The sequence below is a fragment of the Camponotus vicinus genome, unplaced genomic scaffold (assembly GCF_025532165.1).
Source record: "Camponotus vicinus isolate PSW18456_S1 unplaced genomic scaffold, iyCamVici1.0 SCAF_2, whole genome shotgun sequence".
In the NCBI taxonomy this organism is placed as follows: Eukaryota; Metazoa; Arthropoda; class Insecta; order Hymenoptera; family Formicidae; genus Camponotus; species Camponotus vicinus.
Window position 1 is genome coordinate 15,641,662 of NW_028141956.1, and position 20,320 is coordinate 15,661,981.

Sequence of the window (20,320 nt, forward strand, 5' to 3'; positions counted from 1 at the left end):
GGACGTAACCATTTTCGTTCTTTTACGATGGTCCCGCTTAATTTGCTGCGCGATTGCCACTTCTGCGCTTCCGTGGATGAAGACAGCACCGAGATCCAATTTTACCTAGTTTTTCAACTTGTCGGTATCTCAGAGTTAGTCCTTTTATTTCTGCAGATCCCATCCTTTCCCTTTCCATTGCGCCCCTCGTTTTCTTGACCCCGTTGCACGTCTTCACTTTCCCGGCCATTCTCCATTTGGTCTTCGCGTTACTCCTGTTCGCAAATTGCACCTCCCTCCCCTTACGAGAAGAAAAAGCGAACCAATGCGTAAAGAGAAAAGGATTAACATGGTTGAGTATAAAATTAAATTTATTCCTCTGCAGGTTTCTGTAATCCTTCACTCCTCGAGATTCGTGTATCTTTATAGCTATTACGAATTACTGTGCGACTTTGACTTATTTCCCAATAACTGAAAAAGCATTAATTAAATTTAAAAGTTGAATACGAAGCACAACTAGCAGAATGTTAAGATGCACAATATTATATTAAAAGTTAATTTGAGCTTATAACTATAGTGAAAAAACATTGTTAAAATAAGAGAAAATACTTTACTTTTTTAGACGTTCACTATAGAAAAATATTTATTTCTTAAATTCTATTTCTTATTTTTTTCTGCCATTTGTAATTTATTAATTAATTTGAGTTTTAACGAGGGAAATGTTCATCGATTTAATGTTCAAGCGATGCGGATGAGTTGAGTATTCTGCCTCTCCAGCCTTTGCCTTTTTAATTCTCTGCTGAATTTTATCTCAGTTGTTATAGTGCTGTCGCTTGAATTAGTTAAAGAGCCTATCGGAAAAGTGGCGACAGACCGGAACGAACCAACTTGGGTAAAACACTCCTTTGGGCGTATAAAGCTGTATTAGGCACTGTACCTTATTTCGTCGTGTAACTTCCTAGTGTCGCTTGGAGACTCACGATCCTTCGGGAATTTACATGCGGTCGAGAACCATTGGGCGAGACAAAGTGAATAATCAATGTGCACAAAATTATGTTAAGCAGGCTATGACTTGTATTATTCGCCGTAAGTCAACGTTCCATAATGGCAATGAAATGTAGAGATGTGTAGTTGGGAAGGTGCGTGTGAGAAATGTGGAAATATATTACTATCGTACAAATACGTAACGTCATACGCTTGGATTTCGAACAATGAAGTTAATCCAACCAAAAGTGTTCTATAGTTGGACATAGTAAGATAATGTTCACTATGAAATAATACCGTTGGATTACAAAGGCATGTAATCTGCCTTTACCTCCTATTCTGTCTCAGCTTTCATTTATTTAATTGGATAACCGTAACAATGAGACTATTTGTCGTTCCTCCAGTGAAAAAAAATTATTAATTATGCGAATTTTTTCGCTAATGAAATATTATGTTCATTGTGAAGCTCAATAATAACTATTTCTATTTACATTCATTTTGCGTACATTTATAATTTTGCAACTGATGCATATAAATTCTTGCACAATCCGCATAATATTAGCAATTAAACTCTCCGTCATAATTTGTATGTATTTAGACTTCTTTTACATAATAATCAAATTGTGTTATAAGAAAAAGTAGTATGATTATTAATATAAAAATGTAATGTGTGACATACACGATTTCAAAATCAATAAACAATAACATTTCGCAGCGATATAACGAATAAATTTAATACGAAGAGAACAACAATAATTTAGTGAAGTGTCTCAATTTTTCAACCAGGCTCATTATTCTTTCTCGCGACTTGTTTCCTTTTTTCAGGGCTTTTCCAGTTGCTTGATAAATAGTTTCTGGCAGTTTGACTTTTCGAAAACGAATTCAGGAGAAAAGACAAATCGGTTTCATTCCCGAGTGACCTGATCATCTGTAACAAATATTACATTGTTCAATAATCGATCACCACGTTTCTGCAATCCTCTGTGTTTATAGGAAATGAGAAAAGCCATGTTATATTAACTGTCTCAAATCCTGCTTTTAATATGGTGTTCGCGTTGCTCAAATATCGAGCGATGTATGATAATATTGTAATTGTAAAAAATGAATTTTATTCACGGCAATAACACTTGTTTTTCGTTTTGCACACGACACACACTTCCGTGACTGCTTTATACCGGGAACCGTGTTACGCGTAAACCGTAAACGCGTGTTGCGTTTTACGAGGCTTACATGACGGAACGTAAAGTAAATACCGTAGACTTGAATAGCTTGAGCGTAAGCGAGCCACGTTGGATATGTATCTACATTGCTATCACGATGAAAGGCTGAAGCTCCGAAAAGCTGTCTCCTGATTGCGCGTAACCGTGCTCGGCGCCAAGATTGGTCCATTAATCTTACCACGGACGCACGCGATATCACACAATGTCATGAGGAGACCACGTCCTAAATAAATGCGGCCGCTTGAAACACCGGCGCCATGGCGCAGAAAATGCACTTGCGCAATTACGTAGTGGTGGCTGTGCCAGCGAGTGAAAAGAGGAAAAAAAGAGCGACGTGGCACAATGGCTCGTATCCGAACTACACAATGAAACCTTCCTTAGCAACACACTGTTAGCAAAGCTTGAATAAAATAGTGATTGTGGTCAATGGAATTTAATTTAAGTTTGTGACAACAAAAATTTGAAAATGCAAGATAATAGCAGAAATACCGCAAAAAAAATCGATACAAAATAGATAAATGCAAAGATATTGTGCTGTGATTTTTTTTCGTTGAGTTGTCTAGTCAAGAAAATTTTTGTACTTGTGATATGTACATATGTATATATTGCATATAGTAAAAATATAAAAACAAACAATAGTTTTAATAGAGAGTGTATAAATTAGATGTAAACATATTTTTATTTGATTTGTGGTTTTAATAAACGTTTTCTTATGCTATACATTTGTTTCAAAATTGCATGTGTGTGTGTTTATTGTAAAAAATATTTTGTAAAAATCGCCATAAATTTTTTATATAGAGTTAAATTTAAACTGGAGTGAAACATTTCAATAAATTTATGTTTGCTATTAATTTATTGCTTACTCAGAACAACTGCTCCCAGTACACGTAATTATTTGAAATTTTCACTTGCATACAAGACACAAAACATGCGTATATATTGGCTTTTACAAATTCACATTTCCCTCGTGTAATCTACTATTCTCGTGCTCATAATGCAAGTAATTTTACCCTCTGTCATCTGCGAATGTAATTATCCTCAAGTTGCTCCGTGGCTCGCATTTATGAGACGCACGAAGTTATATAACTATTGGGGAAGCGCCGTCACTGAACATCGTTAAACTCGCGACAAACGGTTGTCATAATCTCCAAGTTTAGATAGTTTCGTCACCTCGAATTCGTTGGAAAATATCACAACGCTATCACACATTGCCATGCATAAAACTCGTGACATATACATTGATTTGCATCGTAAAAATATACACATACATATATGCAACAGTTTTACATTTTATCCATTTAGTAGTCACCATTTAGTAATACTCAGTAGATAGACACTAAATTATTTCATATCTATATAGAATATAAAACAATCTCTCTCTATTTGTGAATGAATAGGGCAAGTCGGGGAAAGACATACCTAACTTTGAAAAGCAACATTTTTATAATTATTAATAATAACAATAGAAAATAAAACAAAAGTATCGTTATTATATTTATATCTGGTTATAATTAAATAAGTTTAATTTTTTTTTAGTATTTTAATAATAACAAAGAAGAAATTCTTATTCAACAACTGAAATGCCACCTTTGTGAAAAAATTTTCTTATTATTACTTTCTTTAATTATTCTTTAATTATAACCAGATATAAATATAATGATGATACTTTCGATTTGTTTTATTTTCTTCAATAAGATCTGGAATAAAATGCTCGAACAGTTTTTATATAATAATCCACATTTATAATCTCATATTAAGTTGTATAATACTAATTTTTTATATTTTTAATTTTATATTAATCAGAACTTGGCTTGATTACCGCTGCAATAATTCGACATTTTATCTTTCATTGCATAAGAGATGATAGTAGAAATGTAGAGAAAAATTATAGCACATGCGAAATCAGATATATGAATACAAACCTTTTTTTCGTAATCTTTATCTCTAATAAAAAATTTTGCGGCTACGTTATGAACTTTTTCATGTTTCTTTCTTTATAAAATTTACTAGAACAATATTTCTATTAATTAATATCAATAATATAATATTTAAACTTATATGAATTTTTTACTCGATTATACTTTTGCATGTGTAATTTTTTTAGATAATAATATATTAACGCGCGCGCACACACACACACTTTCCTTGCACCTTTCTCTCTCTCTACCTTTCTCTCGCATTTAATGTGATAAGGAGATAAATGTCTCATATAAGTCGTGCTTTCAAAGTGACGTGCGTCACTTGTGAACGGCATAAACGATGTTCCTGCCGGTGCATACCCGTGTTCATCCTATGTCACTTGTCACTTCGATGCGCCATCTCGCATGTAAATCTACAGTATTGTTTCACAAAGTGACATATTCGCGGGTGAAATATCACTAATAAGTGTCATTTTATCTTACCAGCATGGCAGCTTACTGTAGTATGTTTATTACAAATTATTTTAGCTTAATTATCAATTATTTGAACTTATATAAAAGACTAAATATTAAATTTTATTTTTTTTTAAGTTTTAGAATTAAAATGAATCTAACGTTTGAATGGCATATTTATATCTATTTTTGAAGATATATTTATATAACAAAATTAATGATTTTTTTACGATAGTTTGCTTGTATGAAATTTTATAGAATATATAGAAAAATTCCAATTATTTTTTGATTTCGCAAACGAATTTTTTCTACAATAGACATGGACTAACGTAATACGTTGTCCAATATAGGACAAGTATTTCTATGCTGAAATATCCGTCTATTAACCAAGTTCATGAGTAGTACGAAAATACTCGAAATCCTACGTGTCTCGATTTAATTGATTTCGATTAAACTGATTCATGGATATTTTTTTATTTAATCGGATTTTCGGTACCGTTTTTCACGTTGGTCCGCTCTACGGTCTCCGATGTTGTTTCACATTGATATATCATTGTCACAATAACCTCGATAAACAAGCGAAACGCAAGAATTAATTAATTTTGAGTTATACCTGAAATAACCGAATATGCGAATCTTTTTTTATATATTATACTACGGATATTGACATCAATACGAAAATCTATAATGGATTCGAATAATAGTTGATAGATAGAGAGGAATGAAATACCTTACAAATCGCTTGAATTTACACGAGTGATGATTGACAGATTTTTGATATCTAACATCCGCGTTCTCTTCTCGTGTTGCAGGACGACAAGCGAGGAATCTATTGGGAACGTCGGGCCACCATCACGGTACGCAGGATACATCATTATCGGACAGTTACAATAACAATGAGTGACCATAGGTTGATGAGCGCAATCCAGCCGGAAATCACTAGCGAAAGCAGCTAGATCCCGCGGGATGTTGCGAGGACGCATTCGATGTCGAAAATCGCACTCGCGCGGCTCTACACATTGCGAGTGTCAGCCGGAACCGGGCATTATCGTCCTTGTTGTTTGCGTTAAAGGCCAAAATAAATTACGAAGCACCGGACGCTTTCGTTGTTACGTTAATGACACTGCATATGTATGCGCTCGCGTATATATCGCACTGTACGTGGGGTTGCAGATACTTCATGAAATGGTCCGTTTCGCGCCTCGGTATATCCGCTTGCTTGTAAAATAGCTTTCCCTCCTGCCGCAGCTCGATTCTTATCCATAGCCGACATTTCGAGCCCTTTTCAATAATACATCGAAAGATAAAGCCGCTGTGGGCTTATCGAGCGCAAATTGTTTTTTATATTTATAATCTTTATTGAAAAAAATTCCCTTTTCCATTTTTTCGCACTGTGCCGTCGCCTAGCAATGGATTTTCACACTGCGCGATTTTTTTTCGCCTCGTATATCGATTATATATGAGAAACGGTAAATCGATAATACAAGCTGTTTTTGTCGAATCGTATAATGCAAATAACATTTATTATATGCGGCGGATAGCGTACATCAAACAATGGGTAAAGTAAAAAAAGCAATGCAGTTATTTCAATTTCATGAGCAATTTCGGAGATTGCCGTAGAATTCAAAAGTAATATATAAAATAGTCGTTTAGTACAAGACAATATTATTTATAGTTGCATGTTATGTACTTTTGTATAGTTTTCTTTACAATTTAGAAAAGGATTTGACTATTGCTTTGTATTATGATTTGATTTATGTTTAATTAAAAAATGTAATACATTAATATTATTTATTATTTTAATTGTTTTATGCTGCATTTTCATAGATGTAATTATATATAATAGGTCATTGTTCTCATTCACTTGCAAGTCAAATATTGATAAAGATAACAATAAAACACATAAAATAATTGACATTAATAATTTTATTTAAATATTTGTGGAAATATGAGTGCATGAATGAAAATGCAGAATGTAATTATAATAGCCATATTTTTTCATTATTTATTATAAAAATAAAAGAGTACATACTTTTATTCTAAAAATATAATTCGAATGTCAAATTTGTGAAAACAACAATATTTCTCTCTCTGCATATGAAAAGTATCAAATACTTAAAAACTCTATTCATAGCTTTTATAAATTGCGGCTACATGTCACATTTTCGTGTATTTTATACCGATGTCCTATATTTAGTACCTACATGAACAATATATCGTCAAGCTCGAATTTTCAACGTAGTCCCATGACTAATAAGCGACAAAATCTCGGCAGGATTCCGTGAATCGAATTGAACGTCTCGCTTTCGTTCATAACATAGCTTAATAACCATTTGCATATGTCTTATCAGGTCGATATCAGACGAGCACGCTCGGTTAGGAGCGGTTCGAGCACACACAGTCGTCGAATCCCGACGTCAGATAAAAATATATCAGTCGCGTCACAAAAGCCGGATGAAATCTCCGCCGTCTCCACCGCATCCGCCCACTCATCTACCCTCTGGCCCATCTATATCGCCCGCTATCACCATCTACGGTTCTCCCTGGTTCTCCACATTCTCGTCTCGCTCGTCGGAATTTTCAGTCTTTTTGTTCGCAAAAATCCGCGACGAAAATCTTGGTGCGGAGAGAGAAAATTTCGGTACGCAATGGCTCTCTAAGTGGCCTTCCTCCCCATCCCTTTATCCTTCGCATCCCCTTCTATTTGCCCGTTTCGCGCCCGATCGATATCGCCGACACCCGTGATTTCGAAGCCGTGCCTCGCCAGCTTCGGGACAGAAGATACCGGCATCGCGCGCGCTGGTCGCAGCGTCGATGGTGTTCGATGGAACACGCGCGAATCATTCGTCACAATGGTGTTACGCGCCGCCGCTCGACTTGCCACCCTCCTGTTCCTTCCTGCCCTATAATTTCTCGTGCTTCTAGAGAGAAGTCTATCGCGTTACGCTCGCGTTCGACGTTTCCTTCCTTCCTTCCTTCCTTCCTTCCTTCCCGTCCGATTTCCCACTCTACCTGTTTCCCCGACGAAGAGAAATCTCCCGGAACGCGATCCCCCGCCGTCGTATGCGTCGAGGCTAATCGGTAACATGGGCACTCGGGAAATCTTACGATCTGACCAATTCCCCGAGAAAAGGAACGACAGCCTTTACGCTTCGCTCTGAACGGAGTCGACATTTCTTTACGATATTTCGCCCCGCGTAGATTTCTCGTGAGACTTTTAATATAGATGTTTGTTGTACATCATTGTTGCAATTGATGGTAATAAAAACGTAATAAATAACGATGTTACCGTATGTATGTTATATGTATACGCGTAATATAGAGTTTATGCATGTAAAATATTAATCGAAATTGATACACAAAGTGTTTTATTCCGAAAGGTGGAATAATGACGATAATTTCGAGGAAAAATATCAAAATAATAATAATATACATATTATAATATTATAATAAAACACTACGAAATACCGAAATAATAATATTATACATATTATAATATTATAATAAAACACATATTACAATATTATAATAAAACACTATTATGTATATAAGGTTTATATTTATTTTAACATTTATTTCTTTCTTTTGATGTAACTGATTATAACTGATTATTAGACTCTGACGTATCATAGTAATGAGGACAGGGACTGAGGTAACTTCGTGTAGTTGCTGTTATCGAATTTTAACCAAGCTAAAGGGAATTTATTTTCAGCACATGACCCAAAAAAGTTTTAATCATATCGTATTAATAACGTAAACTAATCGGATATCAACTAAACTGTTAATTAACCGTCCCAAATGTAGAACGGATGATGAATAATTTAATGCTTACGGTTCGTTTGCACCCTAATCAACCGAGTCGTTTGCGTTAAGCGGGCAATGCGGGAAGTTGGGGTTGTTTAGATAAACTAAGGAGATGGCATTATTTGTAGAGAGTTCACTCGTCGTAAGACAATCAGATTCGTAACTCGACCTTGCATTCTGAATAAGATCCGATTGTAATTTGCGAAGACGAATTGTCATCTCATTCATGTGCGAATGACGATAATAAGCTATACAAAAAACAAGTTGGTAGATACGATTCCTATATATCAGGAATATAACGATTAATAATAATAAGATAAATAGATTTTACATTAAAATTAATTAATGATACAATATTCTTTTATTGCTTCAAAGAGACCTTTCGCGATGCCTGTTTTTAATCGTTCATATTATGAGCAATGTTTTACACATTTGCTACAATTCATGAATAATCTTTAAAACTGACGAGTATGAAATCATATTGATATGAATTGATGATATGTTAAAATACGAAAACAATAATTTACATCGCGTTTATTTTGATCGTGTAACAATAATTTACATTGCGTTACGAAAAATCGGCAAAATTTGAATACTTCTAAATTTGGAACACATCGGACATACCATATTGCAAGTAATATTTGTCCTCGTTAAGAGACAAAATCAAAGGCGATAAGGGAATAAGGGACGGAGTTAGGCCGAATAAGAAGATCGTGCTTGAATCTTAAACTAACCGGCACGACCACCGGCACGGCACATTTCGGAGACGAAGTGCTCAGGCGTGGGCATGAATATGAATGAGTCCGCGCAGGGTGATATTTCGAAGTGCGAAATAAAATAATTTCCTTCTCGTCGCGTAGCTCGCGGCTTCGCGTTGCCACGGAATATGCACGAGGCACAGCGTCATTTTGGGATACGCGTTAGAGAGGCGAGAGAAGCGTCAAGAATAAAATACGACGAGTCAACGAACGTAAGAGAGACGCGTGAGATCCGGGAATGAAGTTCTCCTTTCTTTATCGTTGCGGCAAACGGTGTCTCTCGTTTCCACGATATTCCGCCTGTCGAAATTTCTGACAGCGGTCTGAAAACGAGAGAGAAACTGAGAGAAGCAGAGAGAGAGAGGAAGAGGGAGAGAGACGTGGGAACGAGACGAAAGGGGCGATACTGCGAATGATGAATAGTTAGTAAACGTTAAGTAACCGGCGCTGTATCGACCTGCCAAGTGTGTGCGTATCGGATTTCGACGACGATGATGGCGGTGACGGTAACCCCGAGGCACACAATTCAACGGGATATTACATTTAAACGGAACTTATTTACCCAGCCGACTGCGTTACTCCTCTACGTTGTGAAAGGCGCTACTGGCGCCTTCGTCTTTTCTCTTACCTCTGCTACCCCTATCTTACCGCGCTACCAGACGACGCTTCCTGCGGCTATTATCCAGCGTGTCGTCGCTTTCATCGTCGCGCAGTCTCGCGTTTCCCATAGTTATTCTGCCCCTGCAAATCGCTACCAGATGGAGAAAATTGAATTAGTCACGGCCACACTTATAATTATAGTCCGTCCGCTCACCTTCTCACCCCTCTCGGTCCGCCACGGTCCTCGCTCTTACCACTTCCGTCCGACTTACCGTAGCCTGCACGTACGGGAGAGACCGCCGGTAATAGCAGTAATTTTTCCTACGTTAATTTCATGCAAAACTTTCCAGCTTCGGTCGTCGTCCAGCCTCGATTGGCCCTGCGGTCGTTTCCTCCTCCTCCGAGCGCAAAGTGAATCCGCCACTGCGCTCACACCAACCCGAGGGATGGCAGAATCGGGGCAAGAATGTTAGAAATATTGGCCGAGTATTTTTTGGCCTCAGTCACCCCTTCCGTGATACCTATGAGGGGTGGCTCATATACATATATATGTGTGTGTGTGTGTGTATACACGCCGGCACCCTTAGCGGTTTCCAGCCGTGCCTCTGGAGTGCTTTTAAAAATAATGAAGATCACTTTCTCCGCCCCGTTATTTTCTTTTTATCTAACCTCTTTTCTTCGTCGAGCTTTCCTTTATTGCCTGATTTATCGCTCGACGTTGCAGCGCTAATATATTTTCTGTAGAATTAAATCCTGAAATATGACGACTTCGAAACCGAGGCTGCTTACAGTTCTGCAGGAATATAGAATTTGCAAGGAAATGACTAATATCGCGTCGTTGAAATGGATAGCTAAAACTTTTCCGAGCGATAAACAGAAACAAAGTCTAAAGAGACTTCTTAATTTATAAAATTTATTAATATTTTAATACGCGGTGAGAGTGTTATAAAGTTTCATATTAAAAAAGTATAAGAGCGAAAATTAATGACGGTTTTTTATGCATACTGGTCTTCTTATCTCTATCTTCTCTTCGTTTATGCAATTTTCATTCTTGCTTTTGAAACGTAATTACGGTCAGTGCTTTAGTTTACAAATGTCAGAGAGAAAGTTTATTAGTCAAGAAAAAGCAGAGGATAAATCTCGAAAACTTTCAAATTCTGAGATGCAATTCCGTCGTTGTATTGATGTAATTAAAAGTCAATTACTTCTCATCTCAATTTTTCAAGCGTAAATTCGTTAAAGCAGCAATTCAGGTTTTTATCAATATTTGAACGAGATCTTTTATCGATATCTATGTTTAATGCAGGTATGTTCACATTTCGTATTTACCTCTTGGTACATAATACTTGTCGTGGAACGAGACGGAAGAACGACAATGCTTACTCCGAGAGGAAACTCATGACTTTCATAAGTCTTTGTGCATTTTCCGAGCAAGCTAACCGAGCACGAGCTGTAACTTGTTAAAATTCCATCGTGATTTCCGCGCGAAGCTGCGAGGGTAAAAGCACGTCGAAAGAAACGCTGCCAGCTCTCGGATAATCTCGTGGCACGGATTATTGAGCACGTTTCGCACAAGTCCTTTTCCGTTTACTTCAGTAAACCAATAAACTCTAACTTCATTTCAGGTAAATCCTTACGAGTTTCATGTTCGAACTGTTTGACTTGCCGAAGATTTTCTTATCTGAAAGACTTGTCAAAGCGCGCGAACAAATCGATTCGCAGTATCGACGTGAATATTTATATTCGTATTACATTTCTACCAAATATTTGTATTTGTATCGAAAACTATGGCATAAAAATAATATTGTGTTAGCGATATTGCATGTTGTGAAATTTATGTTTGAAAACAATCGCCCTTTATTACATGTAAGTTATATGTAAAATGTAAATACGATGTAATCATATGCATTTTTAAATATTTGAAATAATTTATTACATCACAAATAACTTCAGTTACAGTTTCTTTCGGTGACTTCTACAATAGTTTCGTTGCAATGAAATTGCGATCAAATCGGAGACAGTTATAGCGCCGTTTTGTCGTCGCATCCTCTTCACTGTTATAGAAAACCTACATCCAACGTGAATTTCATTGAAATAGTTTGCAGTAAAAGTTTATTATTCCCTATTGAGAGGAGCTTTCCATCGGATAGGTAGAGCTGTACGAACGTCATGTAGCCTTAACTGTTTCTCGAATGTCGCGCATTCTCAATGGGGGAGGTTCTCCCCTCGCCCACGACAACCGTCTGAAATAGCGCATAGAACAATCGGCAATCTCGCGTAAGATCTTGCTTGATCGAAATACCTAGCGGAAATGGCCGGTCCAACTGTTAACTTCTTCCCGCACGCCTCGACGAAATAGTTTTGCTCTCGGTGCTCGATTCACCCGCGATTCTCCGTCGCGGTTCGCTGCAAAATGCAGATACAGCCGAGAAGTGAGATGTAGTTTGGAAATGAAATTTTGCGGGAATTTATGATAGTTTGCACAATAAAAGTTATCGTACCTATTCGCGCAATCGTATCCTACGATGGAACCGTTGCATAACGCGCATATATAATATAACAGAATATTTGTTTTACAATCTCTTTACGTGTATTGAGACTATGTTCGCGTCTTTACACGGAAAAAAGTGCAATATTATAATATAAACGTAACTGTGTTTAAATCTGAGTTTGCTACAAATATCCTTCCTTATTTCTTTTTATTTTTATTTTTAAATTTGGGTGTGTTGAAAAATAAGTCGGGTTGCCTATCTGCTCACTCAGAGGCATGCTTTACTGGGCTCGCAGAATAAGATTAAAATGAGAATAAGGAAAAAGAAATCTGTTTTTATCACTCTATTATAATGAACAGTTGTGAAATTTAATAATATAAATAAAATATTTATCTAATAATAAATAAAATAATAATAGATAAAATAATATAAATAAAATATAATAAACAAATTTGGACAAATATAATGAAAAATACTTATAATGAAAAATATATTTGATTTTTAAATATAATAAATTATAAAAACTCGATATAATCACTATTTTCTTCTAAACATAGAACAATCCTGTTGAAAATGTTTTATCACTCTCACTTGTTTTATCAGAAGAGTGATCTCTGCCCATGGATCTTATAGACTTTTTTATGTGGAACATCTTAAAAAATAAAATATATTACATCCTGCCGGAAAATGCAGAAATTCTTAAAAATAGAATTCGTAACGCACATGCGGATATCACTTCTCTCATGATAAGTCTCGTGAAAGAAAATTTCATGCGCAGAATTGCTTTATGTTTAGAAGAAGATGGTGGTTATATTGAACATTTATTATAATTTATTACATTTAAAGATCAAAAATATTTGTCATTATAAATATATTTTATTATATTTGTTTATTATATTTTTTACTATATTTGTTCAAATTTATTTATTAAATTTACGTTATTAATATATGTTAATATATATTAATATTTATTATTGAATGTTATAATTAAATGTTATAATGTGTTATTAAACAAATTTGTTAATTTATTAGAATTGAATATTTTATATATATTATTATTATGTATATTATTAAAAATATATTACATATAAATATATAATATATATTATTAAATATATATTTTATCTATATTATTAAATTTTGCAATTATTTACTATACTAAAATGATAAAATTTCTCTTTCCTTACTCCCCGTTGAACTCGCATTCTAATCTTATTCAGCGAGTCTAATAAAGTATGCCCCTGACGATGGGCATCCCGATTTAATGATGTGTATGTTGCGGAAACACCCTGTATATATAATAATGGAATGTTTTTTATTAATATTTGAGTAATCATCGATTTTTCGGTATTACTTGACTTGGAAAATTAAAATAATTTATACACATAAACAAAATAATTTTAAAATTAAATAATTTTAAATGTTACAAAGATCACAGAACACGTAACAAGATAACGAGGATGAAGTTTGCAAAAGATTAAAGAATTTTACTTGAAACTCAGCTGTATATATGTGTGTGATATTATGGTAAAAATACATTACTCGTTATATTCTTTGCAATATGATAATGTTCAGTGTAATGCAAGAAAAATCTAATTTGTTATGGTAAAATTGGATAACAATGGAGTTTCACATGCTATGCGAAGTCCGTTTCTTTCTTTGCGTCTGTCGCAGTGTAATGATTATTGCGTAAACTGCGGCAATAAAACAACAAAAAGCAAGGAAGCAGACAAAGTAAGACAGAAACTTAATGAGAAACCATTGAATCACCTTTGGCACCAAAGTCTGCTGCCAAACGCTATTGCGGTTTCCGTGGTTAAAGGTGATGAAGTGTGCTAAGAAAACACCGAAGTGCGCCGTAGAAAAGTGGATAGACAGACGCAGGGGCTCGCCTCTGAGGCAAGAAACGCGACCCTTAATTTCGTTTCTCGTTAAATCGTTCTTTAACGAGAAAATAAGGCCGCCTTTGAATCGGAACTCTTGAAATACGAAAACGCGATTTCCCCTGTGATATGTACGATAATGTCGAGCGAGAGATGGGACGTGAACATCGCGGATTAAAAGCGACGTTCCTTATCGCAGTTATCACTGATAGAATTTTCAAGTTTAATCTGTTGGTCGTGGAGCATTTCTTCATTCTAGGAAAATACATTTAAAATATATAAATATTTATGTAATCTTGTGTAAATCATACATACATATATATCTCCTCTCTTAGTAAAATAAATACATTAAATAATTTACGTCACCAGACATTTCATATTTGAAACTTACATGTTACGTACGATTATAAAAATATTTTAAAATCGCACAAGATATAATAAATATCTCTCACGTTTTAAAGCTCTTACGCATTGTATAATTATTGTTATTTACATAATTACGAGTATGCGAGCGCGCTTCTATTAAATACCTATTCCAAAGCTGTTCCGGGTACGTGCAATGGCAGAAATTCATATTCATTAACTGCGGACTGTTATGCACGAAATTCACGATATATCTAGTATGTAATGTATTGTGTCTTTCGTGCGAAGCTGAGTCATGTTATTAAGCGCTCCGTGCTATACCGACACATGGGTTTACCTTAATCAAAGCTTGTTAATCAGTTTGATAACGACTTTCGGAGGACGTGCTTGCGAATTCCAACAGTTTCACTCGATTTTCACTCTCATTATCATTAACACGTTGAATACTGTGACGGCCATCGGTATTATGACGAAAGCATATTTCGTTGATGAATATATAAAATTTAACGTATTAAAGCTAAGAGAAGTATATGTTCTTGCCAAACGAGATAACAAGCTTATTTATTTAGATCATAAGTTTCGAATATCGTTAAAGAGATTCAGGGATGAAATTTAAGAGTTTAATTACTACTTATTGAACTGAGAAAAATATCTTTCAATAATGATCCAAGATGGAAAAATTTTAGACCATATTAAAAGTTTCCAATCTTATCTTCCCGATGTGCAGTATAATCCTCATCTTAACTTTAGTAAAGAGAATAAGACAGAGAGAGAGAAAGCGAAAGGGAGAGAAAAAGAGGGAGAAACAGAGAGAAAGAGAAAGAGAGAGAGGGAGAGAAGGAGAATGGAATTTACAAAACCATTTATTCCGACATTTTATTGCGGCAATGAATTTCGAGTTGCTCCAAGCGCATTACTCGTTTTTTCATCCTCTGTCGCCGTAGGCGCGACAATTAACACTGCGAAGTGTTTTATAATAAAGCACTTGGGGGCGTAATTAACGCTGTCCTGTATCCGAGCTGTCGCGCTTAAAAGACTTAAAAGTAACTCAAACTTATCTCGAAGCTTGTCTCCCTGTTCTATCTTTCGCACTCTTCCTTTTACGATATTTTGTCTCTCCCTCCCTTCCCCTGATTTTGCTTTCTTCCTTCTATCCTTCTGTTTCCCGTTCTCCGCGAGTTCTTTGTGCCCATAAATAATTCAGATGCTCGGGACATCGTAAAGACATTAACGAAGATAAAAGCTTTTAAGGGAGACCGGCCTGAATTCTCAACTCGTTGTATCACTCTAACGATAATAACTCCGCAATCAGGTCGGACGATGTATTGTCTAGACATACGTGCAGGCGTGCCAGCATCAAACATACATAAGTGAATAATAGTCGAAGTGATTAATCAAGTGCTTAGAGCTTGCGACAGATTTATCTTGATCAGACGCATGGCGCGTAACAGAAAGGAACATTTATTAACGTGAGCGGTATCATATGAACAATTATTGATGATGTAAAATTCTTACCCATTCCTTCTAAATAAAATTGCATCTGAGATCTTGATCTAATATAAATAATATATATTAGCAATGATGTATTATTAATGTCATTCAGCATTTTTAACAAAATTTTGATGGAGAAACATTACACAATAATTTAAAAAATTGTCAAAGATTAATCTATAAGATAGTAATAATAAAATAGTAATATATATTATATAAATAATAATATAAATTATAAAATAGTAATAATAATTAAAAATCTATAAGATAGTAATAATAATTAAAAAATAACCCGTTCTTATTAAAAAATAACCCGTCACGAAAATTTAAAAGACAATTATTTTTTTATTCGTTTCAATAATATCTATTTAAATTTTTTCATAATTAATGTTTTATCTCGCAATTACACACTTATTCAGCAATGAATATTAATTTCCACAAAGTAACGCATGAAAAATATAAACGAATAATAAAAGAATAATAGGAGCTTATTTACTAATTAATTTACGCTGAATTTTCTATTTTAGAAAAAAATTAATATTTATAATGGCCGAGGCGCAACAATAATTTAACAGATTATGATAAACAGTGTACTGTAGCATTAGAACGTACGTTGATTTTCTTAATTAAAAATATTTTTTACTTTTATACACAAATATGCAAATAATACGTAGGCAATATAATTTTTGAAACAGCAAATTATTTACTTCAATTAAACTTATTATTAATAACTTTCAGGCAATCTCTCCCATTGCAAGTTAATTTAAAGCTCTTAAGAATTAAGTTTTTTTTTCTAAAAAATGTCCATATTCCTTGCATGTGACTCTAAAAATCTAACAAAATTTGTAACATAATGTCTCTTTATTAGATATAATTAATGAAAAGATGTAAACATAGAAAAGAAAAATAGAAAGATAAATATTGTTTTAAAATTGTTGTATTATTTTATGAATTTATTCTTTATTTCATTGTCTTATAAAATGTTTACATTGTCATTACAGACGCCGAATTACCTCGATTCGCCGAGGAAATCCAAAATGTGACAGTGAGCGTGGGACGTGATGCTCTGCTTGCTTGTGTGGTGGATAACCTACGACATTATAAGGTACTTTAAATTAACTCACTTCTTCTTTATTATTTCATGTATGTTAAATGTTATGCAAGATAATTTTGTCGCATAATTACCAAAATTGTTTTTGCATTATATATTCATTGATTTAAACTATTCAAAAATTTTATGGGAAAGCTTTTGATATTATAAGGCAATATGCTTGAAATATAGAATTACCTCTCTTCATTTTTTCGTTGAACGTGTGTTGAATTTCATATGAAACGCCGTTATCGTATAATTATTCGTGTTCTCGCCGAGTTGAATTTGGTCTATCGATTGAAACATTCAGAAAAATTGAGGTCACATATCTATATATATACATATTACTATGGTTATAATCGAAAATGTCAGAGTCTCCATTTTTCTCAACTCTATTTTTTATTCTTTGCATTAATTTTTACTTAATTTGTGTCAGACGCAAAATAAAAGTGCAGATAAAAACATTATAGATGTGAAATAGGAGAAAGATCTACTATAATATTAAGATAGATATCTCATATAAAAACGTAATTAATGCGTGTTATTTGCTGCATATTAATATAAATAATATGACTAATATGTAAAAATAAACAATGCGCAATGTCAACTCTAAGGTAGTACTTTCGTGCAAATTGCCATCGAGTAAGATTCGAAGTTTTCTTGCCGTTTTGTAGAGAAGCGCTTGCACAAATTAAACGAAGATAATATCTGCTGAAATCCCTACGGCGTTTATGGTCCGTAGACTGCGAATTGGACGGTCCTAGTTTACGTACCGTTATCAAAGGCCTTGCATAATTGCTTCATTTTCCTTCAGTTAATTGAGATGACGTAACAATGGGATACAATTCGTTCTGCTGAGTAGCGACAACACTTACCGGATACAATGTAGTTCGCAGGGAAAAGAGGACGTAAGCTAATAACACGTTCCTTCTTTCTCAAGATGGTGATCCAAGAATCAAGTCGAAGTTTATACATTATTCCATGTTTCGTGAGCTAACTAACTCTATTTTTTTGCCTTCGCTCTCTTATCGCGTCATATCGTGGATTTCTTCATTTCTTATTAAACGAGTTAAATTAAATTCATACATTTCCTTTAAGCGTATTTCAAGAATGTTCTTCGCTATATATAATATAATCTGCAAGGTATTCGCCATTCGTCGCTTGAAAATTTAATGAGAGCTGAAAGATTTATATCCTCATCGTTCGACGAGTTTTCGTGCTCCCGGTATTCACCGTGCATTCCGAGGAGAAAGCATATTACGCATTCAAAAATTTTCTCTCGACAGCATTTTGATTCTTATACTCATTCATTTTTTTTAATCAAAAAACTTTTCTATTACAGAGAAGGGTTAAATATTTTTCGACATCAAAGAGCTCGAAATTTTTAAGTTTGTAATATAATTTAATATATTATTTATTTAAATATAAATTATATTAAATATAAATATTCTTCTCTTTTCTAAATAATTTCAATCTTAATTTACAGAACACATATAAACATTGAATTTGAAATTTAATTAAGAGTGTCCATAAAATGTATGTTATACATATGTTAAACATATGTGTATTGTCATAAAATATTAACTTAATATATAAGTATATTTATACACAACTTATATAAAGTGAAAAATGTTATTGTATTTGTATTATCGTTAATAACGTTTGAAAAGCATTTAATTTTGCTTTTATTTCAAAAAACATAAGAATATCTAAAATATCTTTATCTCAAATTGTCTCAAATTTTTAGATTTTCTTTAGTTTTAAATTATTTACATACGCTTAGTTTTTCTTAAATAAATATATATATTGTTATATATTTCACATCTTGTTTAAGATTGTAACAATGTCAAATTTATAAATCATTATTCGTTACGTTAATAAGAATTGAAGCTTGTATCAAGTTAAAGTAATATTATAATAAAAAATAATATTGAGAAATTTGCATAAGCGTGAGCGTACAAGTATGTACTCAGATGTTTTCGCATATTATTTATCCTTAGTTGCGCGTATATAAATACACATATATAAATATAGAAAGCTAAAATATTCGCGCGAGAGAGTGAGCTGATCTTTTCTACAAGCGATACTCTCCAGTCGTAGTACTGGAAACACGAAACATACTCGAGCTGCACTTGCGGTGGAAATTATACTGTAGAATTCGCAAGACTTCTGGCATGTTTTGCATGCTCAAGAAACCTCTTGCCTATATCGGAAACTCAACGACGGAAATGTGCAGAGTCAGTGGTAGGAAGAAGAGTAAGTAGTTCTAAGTCTCTGTCAGTTCTTCAAGATCCATGTAGAGGTTGGAAAATGTTATATAATCTTACTCGATTATTGGAGTAAGAAGAAAAAAAAGGAGAACGTTCAATAAAAGGAGATATAGAATCATCAGACTTATCCTAAAATTCGCTGATAAGAAAGATATATTGTATGTCATACGGGCTTCAAGATCCTATAAAAGATATTTCATAATTGAATCTATGTGACATTAATCGTCTCTGCGGAACACATCATTTTCAAAAAACATACAACATACATATGTGTATTTCAATTAAAATAAGCTCATAGTTTAATTTGTAAATTAAATTGAGTAATATTTTGATAATTAAGCAGATTAAGTGGAAACATGAAAAATAGAATTTAAGAAAACTGCAATTATTCTGTAACGTTTGTTTTAGGTGGCGTGGGTGCGGGTTGACACACAAACTATATTATCGATTCATCAGAATGTAATTACTCAGAATCCACGAATTTCGCTAACATACAATGATCACCGCTCGTGGTACCTTCACATAAAGGACGTACAGGAAGTCGATCGTGGGTGGTACATGTGCCAGGTGAACACGGATCCAATGAAAAGTCGTCAGGGCTATGTACAAGTTGTAGGTGAGTAATAATTTAGACAAAATCTTCTCCGATATACGTATATTTACACTCAAAATTACTTGTATTTATTACAATCTTTCAAAAAACTACACATATCTTGAATATATAAATCAGTGGTTATAAATATCTAAAAAATTCAAATAAAATGTGCATAAATACAACCATCTTAGAAATAAAATTTTTCTAACATTTATGTCGCAGTACCACCGTCGATTATTACTAAAGAGACCAGCACTGACATGGTGGTCCGCGAAGCTTCCAACGTGACGTTGACGTGCAAAGCGACCGGATATCCGGAGCCTTACGTCATGTGGCGACGGGAGGATGGCAAGAACATAAATTATAATGGCGAAAGTGGTGAGTCTCAATTACAACTCACTATGATTTATATGAATAAT

The 20,320-nt window shown here is 34.1% G+C and overlaps 1 protein-coding gene across 8 annotated transcripts in view; it reads left to right on the forward strand.

Moving 5' to 3' along the window:
* Window positions 1-20,320, forward strand: part of LOC145967407 (lachesin) — a 172,061-nt gene that overhangs the window by 126,927 nt on the left and 24,814 nt on the right. For all 8 annotated transcript variants that reach the window (XR_014437404.1, XM_083092264.1, XM_083092263.1 and 5 more), the window contains exons 2-5: window positions 5,368-5,412; window positions 16,948-17,051; window positions 19,715-19,922; window positions 20,124-20,279. Coding sequence is in view for 7 of the 8 variants with exons in the window: in XM_083092264.1 (XP_082948390.1) it covers window positions 5,368-5,412; window positions 16,948-17,051; window positions 19,715-19,922; window positions 20,124-20,279 (513 nt within the window). In the remaining variant the exon portion in view is untranslated. The remainder of the gene's footprint in view (window positions 1-5,367; window positions 5,413-16,947; window positions 17,052-19,714; window positions 19,923-20,123; window positions 20,280-20,320) is intronic.